A 14,923-nucleotide genomic window follows, 5' to 3' on the forward strand; every position below is an offset into this window, starting at 1 on the left:
TTGTTCTAATTTAGTTTATAGTGTGTGTACACTGTGTGCAGAATTATTAGGCAAATGAGTATTTTGATCACATGATACTTTTTATACATGTTGTCCTACTCCAAGCTGTATAGGCTTGGTAGCCAACTACCAATTAAGTAAATCAGGTGATGTGCATCTCTGTAATGAGGAGGGGTGGGGTGTAATGATATCAACATAAATATAAGGTGTGCTTAATTATTAGGCAACTTCCTTTCCTTTGGAAAAATGGGTCAGAAGAGAGATTTGACAGGCTATGAAAACTCCAAAATTGTGAGATGTCTTGCAGAGGGATGCAGCAGTCTTGAAATTTCCAAACTTTTGAAGCGTGATCCCCGAACAATCAAGCGTTTCATGGCAAATAGCCAACAGGGTCGCAAGAAGCGTGTTGGGTAAAAAAAAGCGCAAAATAACTACCCATGAATTGAAGAAAATCAAGCGTGAAGCTGCCAAGATGCCATTTGCCACCAGTTTGGCCATATTTGAGAGCTGCAACGTTACTGGAGTATCAAAATGCACAAGGTGTGCCATACTCAGGGACATGGCTAAGGTTAGGAAGGCTGAAAAATGACCACCTTTGAACATGAAACATAAGATAAAATGTCAAGCCTGGGCCAAGAAGTATCTTAAGACTGCTTTTTCAAAGGTTTTATGGACTGATGAAATGAGAGTGACTCTTGATGGCCCAGATGGATGGGCCAGAGAGCTCTACTCCAACTCAGACACCAGTAAGGTGAAGGTGGGGTACCAGTATGGGCTGATATCATCAAAGATGAACTTGTGGGACATTTTCGGGTTGAGGATGGAATGAAGCTCAACTCCCAGACCTACTGCCAGTTTCTGGAAGACAACGTCTTCAAGCAGTGGTACAGGAAGAAGTCAGTATTGTTCAAGAAAAACATGATTTTCATGCAGGACAATGCTCCATCACATGCATCCAACTACTCTACAGCGTGGCTGGCCAGTAAAGGTCTAAAAGATGAAAAAATAATGACATGGCCCCCTCGTTCACCTGATCTGAACCCCATTGAGAACTTGTGGTCCCTTATAAAATGTGAGATCTACAGGGAGGGAAAACGGTACACCTCTCGTAACAGTGTCTGGGAGGCTGTGGTGGCTGCTGCACGCAATGTTGATCGTAAACAGATCAAGCAACTGACAGAATCTATGGATGGTAGGCTGTTGAGTGTCATCATAAAGAAAGGTGGCTATATTGGTCACTAATTTTTTGGGGGTTTTGTTTTTGCATGTCAGAAATGTTTATTTCTAAATTTTACCTTGTAAAAATAAACAAGTGAGATGGGAATATATTTGGTTGTTATTAAGTTGCCTAATAATTATGCACAGTAATAGTTACCTGCACAAACAGATATCCTCCTAGGATAGCCAAATCTAAAAAAAACCCACTCCAACTTCCAAAAATATTAAGCTTTGATATGTATGAGTCACTTGGGTTGATTAAGAACATAGTTGTTGATCAATAATAAAAAAAATCCTCTAAAATACAACTTGCCTAATAATGCTGCATTTGTGTGTGTGTGTGTGTGTGTGTGTGTGTGTGTGTGTGTACAGAACTTATAATTAGGCAACTTTCACACAGTTTTTTGGCATCAGGCACAATCCGATGTAAGAACTGATGCAATGGATCAGGCGAAAAAACGGATCCGTTGCATTAGTTTTTTCCATCAGTTCCTTCAGTTTTTGGATGGATCCGTTGTGCTACTGAGCATGCGCTGTAGAAAAAAATGGAATCAGTCGCTGTAATGTGTTGTATGCCGCATCACGACGGATCCGGCGCCCATAGGTTTTCATTGTACATGACGCCGGTCAGCGTGGTCCTTTTTTTGCCGCTGCCAAAAAACATTGCATGCTGCGTCCTTTCCGGCAGCTGGACACATAAATTTCACCGGATCCGTGCACAACGGATGCAACGCAAGGGCATCGGGTACAATCCAGCGCTAACACAATTCAATGCGGGAAAAAAACGGATCCAGCTTTATCCGTTTTTTGCTGGATTTTGCCTGATGGCAAAAAACTGATGTATGAAAGCAGCCTTAGCTGGCGCAACATGTGAAAAAAATAAATAATTGGGGGGAAAAAATGATGGGGTCATGAGATTGCTTTTTCCCCTCTTGCTTAGTCTCTGTGTGTCGTCCGTATCATGTGTGTGGCATGCATTTTGTAGGCTACTTTCACATCAGCATTTTTTTGCCTGTAGGCAAAAAAACGCAAACCGCATATGACCGGATCCTGTGGATTAAATGTGCAAAGCATGCAACCACAATTGTTATTTTACCGGATCCTGGATGCAGCAGGACACAGAATTTATCGTCCGGCACTGGAGCCAGCTTATCGGGAGTCAGCTGACTCCTGACCTCACAACCTGCACACGCTGCGATGGATGCAGGTTAACAGCAGTCACTGCCTGCTGCCGATCACGTGTGACGGTGTGCGGGCTATGGGGTCAGGAGTTCAGCTGAGTTCAGATCAGCTGACTCCAGTGTCGGCCGATTACTTATTCTGTGTCCCGCTGCATCCATCGCAGCGTGTGCGGGCAGGAGTTCAGCTGAGTTCAGATCAGCTGACTCCAGTGTTGGACTGAACTCAGCTGACCTCACAGTCCACACACGCTGGAGTCATCTGATTACTTGTTCTGCTGGCTGTGTAATCAGGAGTAGGGATGAATTAGCAGCAAAATGCTCGGGTGCTCGATGGGCGAAGCCCATGTCCATTTCTTCTTTTAAAAATTCATTAAAAATAAAAAAAACCAAACACATAACCCTAAAGGCTGCTTTACGTGTGTCGATTTCTCGTGCCTTCGCATTTGCAATCGCACCCACCCCCATCGTTTGTGCGGCACGGGCAATTTCTTGCCCGTGTCGCACAATGTTGTAACCCCCCATCATACATACCTTCCAAACGACCTCACCGTCGGCGGCGAACATCCACTTCCTGAAGGGGGAGGGACGTTCGGCGTCACAGCGACGTCACATGGCAGTCGGCCAATAGAAGCGGAGGGGCGGAGATGAGCGGGACGTAACATCCCGCCCACCTCTTTCCTTCCGCATTGCCGGCTGGACGCAGGTAAGCTGCAGTTCATCGTCCCCGGGGTGTCACACGGAGCGATGTGTGCTGCCTCGGGAACAATGAACAACCGGACTTTCGATTTTTTGAAAATGAGCAACGTGTCAACGATGAACGAGAAGGTGAATATTTCTGCTCGTTCACCGTCGCACATAGCTGTCACACGCTACGATATCACTAACGATGCCGGATGTGCATCATTTACGACGTGAACCCGCCGACATCTCGTTAGATATATCGTAGCGTGTAAAGCCCGCTTAACCCTAGCGTTAAGGGTAAAAAAAAAATGTGTGGGCTCCCGCTGCATTTTCTATTGCTATGGGTAGCCCAAGCAGCTACTGGCTGCTAACCCCCACTGCTTGGTGTTACCTTCACTGGCAATGGAAAAACCAGGGAAGACCTTTTTAAGTTTTTTGCCTAAAAACGAAAAAAAAAAAAAAAATGACGTGGGCTTCGCCATATTTTTTGTATGCTAGCCAAGTACAGCAGACAGGTACAGGCTGCCCCCAGCTGCCTATTTGTACCCGGCTGGGAATAAAAAATATAGAGAAGCCTTTTTTTTTTAATTATTTCATGAAATAATTAAAAAAAAAAGGTGGGCTTCGCCCATAATTTGTGTCCAGCCAGGTACAACCAGGAAGCTGGGGATTGGAATCCGCAGCGCAGGGTGGCCAAACCTTTCTGCCCCCCCCACCCCCCCGCTGCGAATTGCAGTCCACAGCCGCCCCAGAAAATGGCGCTTTCATCGAAGCGCCATCTTCTGGCGCTGTATCCAACTTTTCCAATGGCCCTGGTGCCAGGTGGCATTCTGCGTAATAAGGGGTTAATACCAGCATTGTTTTACCAGCTGGTATAAAGCCCGAGATTCTTAATGTCAGGCCAAGTTTGACCCGGCCATTAAGAATCTCCAATAAAGGGTTAAAAAAAGACATCACACAGAGAAAAAATGCTTTATTAGAAATAAATACACAGACACATTAGGAACTCCATCTTTATTACTCCCTCTCACCCCTCCACGATAGAGAAATTTCTGTACTGACCATGCCAGGAGAGAGAGAGGGAAAAGAGAGAGAGAGTGAGAGGGAAGAGGGAGAGGGAAGAGAGAGAGAGGGAAGAGAGAGAGGGAGGGAAGAGAGAGAGAGGGAAGAGAGAGGGAGGGAAGAGAGAGAGGGAAGAGAGAGAGAGGGAAGAGAGGTGCTCTGTCACATGCTGTGCTGCATGTCACCAACTTGCTCTACTCTGTGACTTGTTGTGCAGGTGACAGAGTGGAGACAGTTAGTCCCATGCAGCACAAGTCACAGTGTGCAGTAACTTAGTCCCATGCAGCATGATAGGTGACAAAGCAGAGCAAGTTGGTGACATGCTCTGCTCTGACACATAGTGTGCTACATGTCACCAACTTGTCAGTCTCTTTCTGCGTCTGGTCACCTGTGCTGCTGGTGGGTACAAGATCACACTGTCTGACACCACACGCTCTCCTGCCAGCTGAGCAGAGCGGGTGGCTGGATAGTGAGATCAGATACTTACATGACAGGGGGGTTTCAGCTGAAGAAACCCCCCCTGTACTCCATACTAGCGCCCTGTACCTCACAAATCTGCCAGATGCTAAGCGCTCTTCACCGCTCCACACTGGCGCCCTCCGGATCTTCCCCTCGATGCTGGGCTGTGACGTGCGGTAGTCACCACCCACAGCCCAGTCAATCAGTGTGAGTGGCGCTGACAAAACCCTGATGTCACATCAAGTCTGAGAGCCCGGAACTTGACGTGATGTCAGAGGATACTAGCGGCCACAGCACCAGGGTGTCATATGACCGGCCATTGAGCGAGGAGAATACCACCACTCAGTGCCAGAACTTGAAACAGAGGCCAATTAAGAAGAGACCTAAAATTATAACTTAGACGCAAAGAAAAAATACAAAAAATGGGTGATCCACCCCTTTAAGGAGTTAAACAAATATGGCTGAAATCATGCAAAGAGTTTTTTAAACAGTGTCTTGAAAAAGTACTTTTCCACATTTTTTCATCTTACAACCAAAAATCCTATATGTATTTTATTAGGATTTATGAGCTATACCAACATGAAAGTAGAAAGTGTTTGTGAAGTGTAAAGTAATTAATACATTGCTTTCTAAATTGTTTGAAAATATAAATCGCAAAATTGTGACGTACATTTGTATCAGCCCCCCTGAGTCAATACTTTGTAGGACCACCTTTTGCTGCAATTAATGCTGCAAGTCTTTTCTAGAAGCTGATTTTTGTTTTTTACCTTTCTGCTTTACAAAATAATTCTAGCTCTGTGAGATTGAATGGAGATCATCGGTGAACAGCAATGTTCAAGTCTTACCACAGATTTTCAATGGGATTTAAGTCTAGACTTTGGCTTGACCATTCTGACACATGAATATGCTCTGATCTAAATCATTCTATTGTATGTCTGGCAGTATGTTTAAGGCCGTTGTCCTGCTGAAAGGTGAACCTACACCCCAGTCTTTTCCAGCTTATTACAGGTTAATTTGAATGATTACCATGTATTTAGATCCACACATCTTCCCATCAACTCTTGACCAGCTTCCCTATCCACGCTGAAGACATTTTTTCCCACAGCTGATGCTGTCACCACCATGTTTGACAGTGGGGATGGTGTTTTCAGGGTCATATGCAGAGATCGTTTTTTCTGCCAGACATAGCATTTTGCATTTATTTAGCCCAAAAAGTTCTACTTTGGTGTCATCTGTCCAGGACACCTTTTTCCACATGATGTTCATAATGCTGTTTGATACCTAATGTTCTCAAACAAAACTATGAGGCCTTCACAAAACAGCTTTAAATATACTGGAAAATTAAAGGCTAGTGGCAGACATGATCCTAACCAAAAAACTATCTTTGTGGTGCCTGTTTTCTCTCAATAGTTACATAGGTTTGTTTCATAAACTGTTTTAAGCTATGTTATTACAGAGTACTTTGAGGTATTCAAAAATGGATTTTCAAGCAAAAACAATTTTAGCTCTAACAAGTTTTCAAAAGACCTTGTGTGAGCACAGGCTACCTACTACAACTACAATGCAAGTTTTTATTTGTATTCCATAAGTGAAATTAAAATATAAGAATCACTTCCACTAAGTGAATGAATGAATGAATGAATGAATGAATTGATTAATTAATTGAATAAACAATACACATATTAGGTAACACTTAAACTTACCTATGTAAATTCTCTGCATCTTCAATGGTTTCTGGGAGAGCACGGCCTTTGGTTTCAGGCAGGAACAACACCAATATCCCAGAAATTATTCCTATAACAGCTGTGTATCAAAATGACAAAAAGCAGATAAATTAAAAGACTCAGATAGAAAGACTATTCATTTAGGAGACCACCTGTACATTGTAGAAAGCGAGGGTTACACGGACATTTTGGACGCAACACCTGTTGTGTGCCCAAAGTTCACGAGGTGGCACTGCTACATGAGAACACAAGACAAGTGAATGGAGTAAAGGCCCCGTTACACGCAGCGATATCGCTAGCGAGCGCACCCGCCCCCGTCGTTTGTGCGTCACAGGCAAATTGCTGCCCATGGTGCACAATATCTTTCGGAGCAGTCATACGGACTTACCTGCCTAGCGACGTCGCTGTGGCCGGCGAACCGCTTCCTTTCTAAGGGGGCTGTTCGTGCAGCGTCACTAAGCGGCCGCCCAATAGAAGCGGAGGGGCGGAGATGAGCGGCAGTAATATCCCACCCACCTCCTTCCTTCCTCATAGCCGGCGGCCACAGGTAAGCTGTAGTTCGTCGTTCCCGAGGTGTCACACATAGCAATGTGTGCTGCCACGGGAACGACTAACAACCTGCGTCCTCAACAATCAACGATTTTTTGAAAATGAACGACGTGTCATTGGTGTCACACGCAACGACGTCGCTAACGATGCCATATGTGTGTCAGGGAATCTGTGACCCTGGCGATATATCGTTAGATTTAGATTTAGATTTACCTTTAGATTGCGATGACAAGTTTCCTACCACTGCAATAAGCAAGTTTCAAAAAGTCCAACCACAGTGGATTTTTGTGTCTTTATTGAGGCAGTTGTAGAAACCATAGGGGTCACAATGTGGCCCCATTCACTTTAATTTGTGATGTAGCAGTGAGACCTAATGAACTTTAGTCACATGACAGTTATTAAGCAAAAGTTGCCATGTAATCCCAACCTAAAGGAAGTCTGTCACCTCGATTTTACTCTCTAAAGCTGCAGTACATTTTATTACATTATGTATAAACAACACACCAGGCCTGTTTTCTGTTTCTAAAATGTTTCCTGTATATCCCAATTTTCACTGTCATGAACAAATCTAATATATAAAGCTGAATGTGTGTGTGTGTGTGTGTGTGTGTGTGTGTGTGTGTGTGTATATGTATGTATGTCCGGGATTGGCATCTGCATCGTCGTAGCTACAGCCACAAAATTTTGCACACTCACACGTCTGGACCCCGAGAGCATCATAGGCTATGTTGTGAGGCGAAATTTTAACCCTGCGTGTTCCAATTTACCAATCAATTTTGCCCCTATCTACATAATGGGGAAAAAGTGAAATGAAAAGTGTATCCGCACCGTCGCATTTACAATCACAAAATTTTGCACACTCACACGTCTGGACCCCGAGAGCATCATAGACTATGTTGTGAGGCGAAATTTTAACCCAGCGTGTTCCAATTTACCAATCAATTTTGCCCCTATCTACATAATGGGGAAAAAGTGAAACGAAAAGTGTATCCGCACCGTCGCATTTACAATCACAAAATTTTGCACAGACACCTCATGTGACCCAGGGAACGTCATAGACTATGTTTTGACAGGAAAATTTAACCCCGCGCTTTACAGTTACTGTCCAAAAAAATATGCCTTTATTAAAGCAAATGGAGCCTGGAACTACAGGTTATTATTAGTAGGAGCTGTGAGTGGTTGCTATAGGAACAAAAGACATTCATAGTATAAGAAGCTTATATGTGAGGTAAAAAGATGTTGGTGGGGAGACGGATAGAGAGAGACAGACAGAGACAGACAGGGAAAGAGACAGAGAGATAGAGACAGACAGGGAAAGAGACAGACAGAGACAAATGGTGAAAGAGACAGACAGAGACAGACGGTGAAAAAAAGAGACAGACCTGGAAAGAGACAGACCTGGAAAGAGAAAGATGGGGAAAGAGACAGACAGACATGCAGACAGGGACAGAGACAGGCAGACAGGGAAGGAGGAGACAGCCAGAGAGACAGACAAAGATAGATGGGGAAGACACAGACCTTGATAAAAACAGACGGGGAAAGAGTCAGAGAAATAGAGACAGACAAAGACAGGCAGACAGGGAAAGAGACAGACAGGAAAAGACAGACAAAGAGACGGGGAGACAGACGGGGAAAGAGACAGACCTGGGAAAGAGACAGCCGTGGGAAGAGACAGATGGGGAAAGAAACAGAGATAGAGATAGACAAAGAAAGAGACAGAGACAGGCAGACCTGGAAAGAGACAGACGGGGAAAGAGACAGACAGAGACAGGCAGGGAAAGAGACAGATCTGGAAGGAGATAGACGGAGCACATTACTTGGCCAATTTAGTTAAATCTGTGTGGAATATCTGTGGTGTTGAAATATATGTTGTGAAATGCTTCTATTAGCTTTGTTTTTGCCTTTTAATAATTACATTTCTATCTAATTGTTTTGTGGTTTTTGTGTGCAGAATAAATTTTTGTTAATACATTCTATTTTGCTAACAGCAGTTATTAACCTGGACGAAGCCGGGTAGTACACCTAGTTATGCATATAAGCCATTGAATGCCATAATGTTGTTTGTAAACAATTGACAGGTTATCTAGCCCAACGCAGCCACCAAATCATGTGTTTACTTCTGTTAGCAGGTTTTTCCTTGTAATATGAAGATAGCAGGACATAGAGGCCCCCTGTGTGGCCCTGGTAATAGAAGGACACTGAGTGATCAGTTATGGGTGAGTGGAATTGGTCGCGTATTTAGACATGTACGTGATTTTCTACTGATGCATATGGGTTATAATCATTATAGAGTTGACTCATAGTTCCATTTTGTCTGGCACCATCATTAATAATGTTTTGTATATTCCCTTGCACTATTTTTTGTATATTTTCCTTGCACCCTTTTACTGCAATAAAATGTATCTGTCTCAATATACCAGGGACACGTGGGGTTCTTTCCCCTTCTTGCACTGTACCCCATCATTTGTTATGTATGTATGTAATTCTATGTATCCTGGAACACGGTTTAGAATAAAATAATAAATTGCATATATCCTGTTCATTGGGTATTATGTTTAATTTTGGCAAAATTCAAAGACTCCTTTCATTTTGGGTATTTAAAATAAATAAATCTAGTTTGGAACTAAACTTGAACCCGAACATCTGCCCAGACACTGAACCCCATGTAAGTCGTATACAGGGATCCAAACATTGTGCTGCAAATTGGTGGTAGAAAGGGCTAGGGCGATTAGAGCAGGACTGTCATACTTACTGAGTCTCAAGCACGGCTGTCACACTACTTCTGAGTCCACTCATTAACTCTCCTACATACTCACTGCTTCCCCCATCCAGTGTCAGTGATTGATTGCAGCCAGACCGCACCCCCACCCTGTGTGACAGCGTCTGTGATAGGTTGGAATCACACATTCTGTCTGCATCCTTATAGCGGTGTACAAATAAATAAAAATTGGTGTAGGGTCCCCCATATATTTTGATACTTAGCATAGATAAAGCATACAACTAGATGCTGCAGCCCCCAGTCGTGTGCTTATCTTGACTGTTTATCAAAATATGGGTGACCCTATGTGGCTTTTTTAAAAATTATTTAAATAAATAATTTTAAAAAATGGCGTGCGGTGTTGATACCCAGCCAAGATAAAGCCTACAGCTGGGGGCTGGTATTCTCAGGCTGGGGAGACCCATGGCTATTGGGCTCCCCAGTCTAAAAATAGCAGCCGCCCATTATATGCAGCATTCTTGACACTTTACCCGGCTCATCCCAATTGCCATGGTGCGGTGGAAATTGAGGTAATATAAGGGGTTAATGACAGCTCACAGCGGCCACTAAGACCTAGATTAGTAATGGAGAGGGTCTATCAGACCCCCATCACTATTCCTGTAGGTGAAAAGAATTAAACACAAACACTCAATGAATCCTTTTATTTGCAATAAAATACAAAAAAACCCACCCTCTTTCTCGACTTTATTAAATCACCAAAAACCAAAGTGCTACATAATCCACACGAGGTCCTACGACGATCCTGACTCTGCTACATACTGAAGTCACAGCGCACGGGCACATTACAGAACATAACCGCCCACTGTGGCTTCAGGCAGGCACTGACTGAGCCACAGTTGTGAATGGTGACGTCACTGAGTTTATGTGCGGTCACAGCTGGAGGTTCCCATGGTACCCCACATGTGACTGCAGGTAAACTCACCTCAGGTGAACTGATTGAACTCAGTGACCTCACTTCAGGTGAACTGAATTCAATCAGACTTGTGTCTTCTGGCAGAATACTGCATTTTTTTGGCAAGAGATGCAGATTTGGTGCTGAAATTTATTCACCAAATTCCAGCACCTAATCTTCATCTTCTGGCAAAAAAAGCATCAAAATGAGATGTGATTTTGATGCGGTATTGATGCGACTTTTTTGCCAGGAGATGAAGATTTGGTGCAGAAATATGGTGTATAAATTTCAGCACCAAATCTGTATCTCTTGGCAGAAAACTGTACAAAAACGGTTTTGATGCTATTTTGGTGCGGTTTTCTGCCAGGGGTTACAAATTTAATTAATTTCTTTTTGCACCACTATAAGGATGCAGACAGTGTGTGTGATTCCAACCAATCACAGATGCTGTCACACAGGGTAGGGGCGGTCTGACTTCAAACAATCACAGACGCTAGGTCTGATGGTGGGCAGGGGAAGCAGTAAATATGTATGAGAGGTAATGAGTGGATCTGAAAACAGTGTTACAGCCATGGGGAAGGTCAGTAAGTATAACAGTCCTACTTTATTCTTTCTTTTCTTTTCCTTTTTTTAAATTTCTATCATCATCCTGGAGGCTGAACCTGAACAGTTACATGGATTTCCTTGAGAAGTCCTTGTTTTCGGTCCGTGTGTGGCGCCCCTAAGGCTCTGGTCGCCACAGGGTACTGCACCTCAATTAAGGTGCAGTATCCATCTCAGGAAAGGGGGGTTTAATCACTGTTGTTCCACACTTTACATACAGCTTAGAAGCCTTCACACAGGTTGGGATGGCTCAGGGTAGGCAGGAGGGTTGCCATCACGATGCATGGGACTTCCCCGGTCACCGAAGCCAGCCACCTGGGAGGCGAGTTCCACTGGGGGTAGAAGGAGGCGCAACACACTCACACAACTCAGACAAATCGGGACCATCATTCTGAAAAGACACCTCTGGAGCTCTTGGACTTTTCTAGGCCCGGGGCTTGGAGTGGGAGCTCAGCCAGGGTACCTAACTGCTGAGGGGGACATCCTAGGAATAGAACACTCTCTCTATTTTTCTCTCTTCAAACACCGGTGGTGGCCCCTTACTTGCTTGGGATTGACCGGAGCCCACGATGGCAGAGAACAGCACCTGGGTGCAGCTCTAAATCAGTGAATAAAAGAACCTGTACCCGCAGTTGGCGACTCCGACTCTGTTTAGCTACACTGTGATTGCGCGCTTCTAAGGGACTACCATTTGCCCGTCATCTACCCGGGGCCCGCTCTGCCTGTGTGAAGCGACACCATCCTGGTTGCCATAACACCTTCCCTGGAGAGGAATTCTGCAGCAGCAGCTAATCCCTGGCCGCATACCACAGGTGGCGTCACGACAAACTTTCCCAACCATCCCACTTTCCCTTCATTTTCTGTACGCCTCGGGACAACGGAACCAGGCAAGGCCACCCGTGACATCGCCTGACCCGACCCGCAACGGCCCGGCAACGAGTAGGTTATTCACCTGCCCCGTGGGGCGCTACATGTGCATGGTATGGACCCCAAACTTAACAGCTCGAGTGTGCCCCTCGCTAGTGGTAATGTAGCAGTAGTGAACTAGACTTTGGGGACGGCCTTGAGGAGACGGTGCATTTGGCCAGACCAGTGGTGCATTTAGGAGGGTAGTAGCTCCCCTATATTAGTTTTATTAAACAATGGAGTAACCCCTATTGTCATGCTCTTCATCTGAAATGTTCACAAGTATTGTGCCACAATCCAGAACCAGTATGCATGGGCCTTTGTATTACACAGAAGAAAACTACTATGTGTAATACCTGCCACCCTTTGTACGTAAGTTTATTCCTCAGTAAAAAATGACTGTTTGTGTAAACTTGTCTGGCTTCCTCATCTTGGGGATAAAGGGATCTGACACCACACAGAGAATGGCATTGCTGAACTTGAAGGTGTCCACAGCACCAACAGACCACAAACACACATCCAGGACCCCCATTTTTTTTGTGGCATGCTGGAACATGGAAAGCAAGTACCTCGCCCTTGGCTACCGCCTCATGCCACAGTACATTGTTTACTTATAATGAATATTTTATTACCTGTAATTAACATTGCTGGAGTACATGAGTCCAACCATACCCACTGTTCCTCTGATCAGTACATCTCTGTCAATATAAATGTACATGCAGAGCCTGGTGTCGTCAGGTTAACTTTCTCAGCTGCATGGCTAAACCTAAAAGTTCTGATTGTGTGCCAACTGCTGCGCCCAGTAAACTAAGTAAACTAAGTAGTACATCATTGGATTCAGTGTCTCTTTGCATACATTATACTGTTGTCAGATGAAGTAGCAAAAACCTGCTAACAGATTCCTTTTAATCTCTTGAGTTTCAAGGCAGCTTCGTAATGACAAGCACGAAGGTCTTCAATAGACTTCGGCTGTCATAGCTATCCAACAACGATTCGCTATCATGTCATGGGCAAGCCGATGGGTGCATAGAATAATGTGCCCTTATGCTGGTATGCTGTTAACCCCTTTACGACCAAGAACGTACCGGTACGTCCTTGGTCATGGATTATCACCGCCGGTTCCTGCTGTGAGCTGGCGGTGATCTCTTCACATGTCTGCTGATTCAAATCAGCAGACATCTGTGGCTAACAGGTGCGGATGGTTCCGCGATCTACCTGCGCCTGCTTGACACTTAGATTGTGCTGTCAAAATGTTACACCACAATTTAAATTGAAGGCCCCGTAACGTGATCATGGGGAGTCGACGGTGCCATGGTAACAACAAGACATATGATGACGCCTGTCGCTATCATGATGTATTTCCTGTTAGAGCTGACAGAGCGCCGGCTCACACAGGAACAATGCATTTCTGTTGATCAAAGCTGTGCAGCTCTGATCAACAGAAATGAAGACGCGATCAGACTGATGATCCTTAAAGTCCCGTGGGAGACTAATGAAATAAGTAAAAAATGTAAAAAAAAGTTTTTATACAGTCATGGCCAAAAGTTTTGAGAATGCTACAAATATTAATTTTTACAAAGTCTACTACTTAAGTTTTTCTAATGGCAATTTGCATATACTCCAGAATGTCATAAAGAGGGATCAGCTTAACAGCAATTACTTGCAAAGTCAATATTGGCTAAGAAAATGAACTTTAACCCCCAAAACACATTTCAACATCATTGCATTCCTGCCTTAAAAGGAGCAGCTAACATTGTTTTAGTGATTATTCCATTAACACAGGTGTGGGTGTTGATGAGGACAGGGCTGGCGATCAATCAGTCATGATTAAGTAAGAATGACACCACTGGACACTTTAAAAGGAGGCTGGTGCTTGGTATCATTGTTTCTCTTCAGTTAACCATGGTTATCTCTAAAGAAACACGTGCAGCCATCATTGCTCTGCACAAAAATGGCCTAACAGGGAAGAGTATTGCAGCTACAAAGATTGCACCTCAGTCAACAATCTATCGCATCATCAAGAACTTCAAGGAGAGAGCTTCCATTGTTGCCAAAAAGGCTCCAGGGCACCCAAGAAGGACCAGCAAACGCCAGGACCATATCTTAAAACTGTTTTAGCTGCGGGATCGGACTACCAGCAGTGCCGAGCTAGCTCACCAATGGCAGCAGGCTGGTGTGAGTGCTTCTGCATGCACTGTGAGGCGGAGACTGCTTGAGCAAGGCCTGGTTTCAAGGAGGGCAGCAAAGAAGCCACTTCTCTTCAGAGAAAACATCAGGGACCGACTGATATTCTGCAAAAGGTACAGGGAGTGGACTGCTGAGGACTGGGGTAAAGTCATTTTCTCAGATGAATCCCCTTTTCGATTGTTTGGGACATCTGGAAAACAGCTTATTAGGAGAAGAAGAGGTGAGCGCTACCACCAGTCTTGTCTCATGCCAACTGTTAAGCATCCTGAAACGATTCATGTGTGGGGTTGCTTCTCAGCCAAGGGAATCGGCTCACTCACAGTCTTGCCTAAAAACACAGCCATGAATAAAGAATGGTACCAGAATGTCCTCCAATAGCAACTTCTCCCAACTGTCCAAGAGCAGTTTGGCGCCCAACAATGCCTTTTCCAGCATGATGGAGCACCTTGCCATAAAGTAAAGGTGATCACTAAATGGCTCATGGAACAAAACATAGAGATTTTGGGTCCATGGCCTGGAAACTCCCCAGATCTTAATCCCATTGAGAACTTGTGGGAATCATCAAGAGACGGGTGGACAAACAAAAACCAACAAATTCTGGCAAAATGCAAGCATTGCTTATGCAAGAATGGACAGCTATCAGTCAAGATTTGATCCAGAAGTTGATTGAGAGCATGCCAGG

At 44.4% G+C, this 14,923-nt stretch overlaps 1 protein-coding gene across 2 annotated transcripts in view; it reads right to left on the reverse strand.

Moving 5' to 3' along the window:
* The window catches only part of SLC22A2 (solute carrier family 22 member 2), a 148,735-nt gene that overhangs the window by 23,301 nt on the left and 110,511 nt on the right, over positions 1-14,923 (reverse strand). For both annotated transcript variants that reach the window (XM_075338171.1, XM_075338170.1), the window contains one exon: positions 6,305-6,404. In XM_075338171.1, coding sequence (XP_075194286.1) covers positions 6,305-6,404 — 100 coding nt within the window. The remainder of the gene's footprint in view (positions 1-6,304; positions 6,405-14,923) is intronic.

Source organism: Anomaloglossus baeobatrachus, chromosome 3 (genome assembly GCF_048569485.1).
Source record: "Anomaloglossus baeobatrachus isolate aAnoBae1 chromosome 3, aAnoBae1.hap1, whole genome shotgun sequence".
NCBI classification, from domain to species: Eukaryota; Metazoa; Chordata; class Amphibia; order Anura; family Aromobatidae; genus Anomaloglossus; species Anomaloglossus baeobatrachus.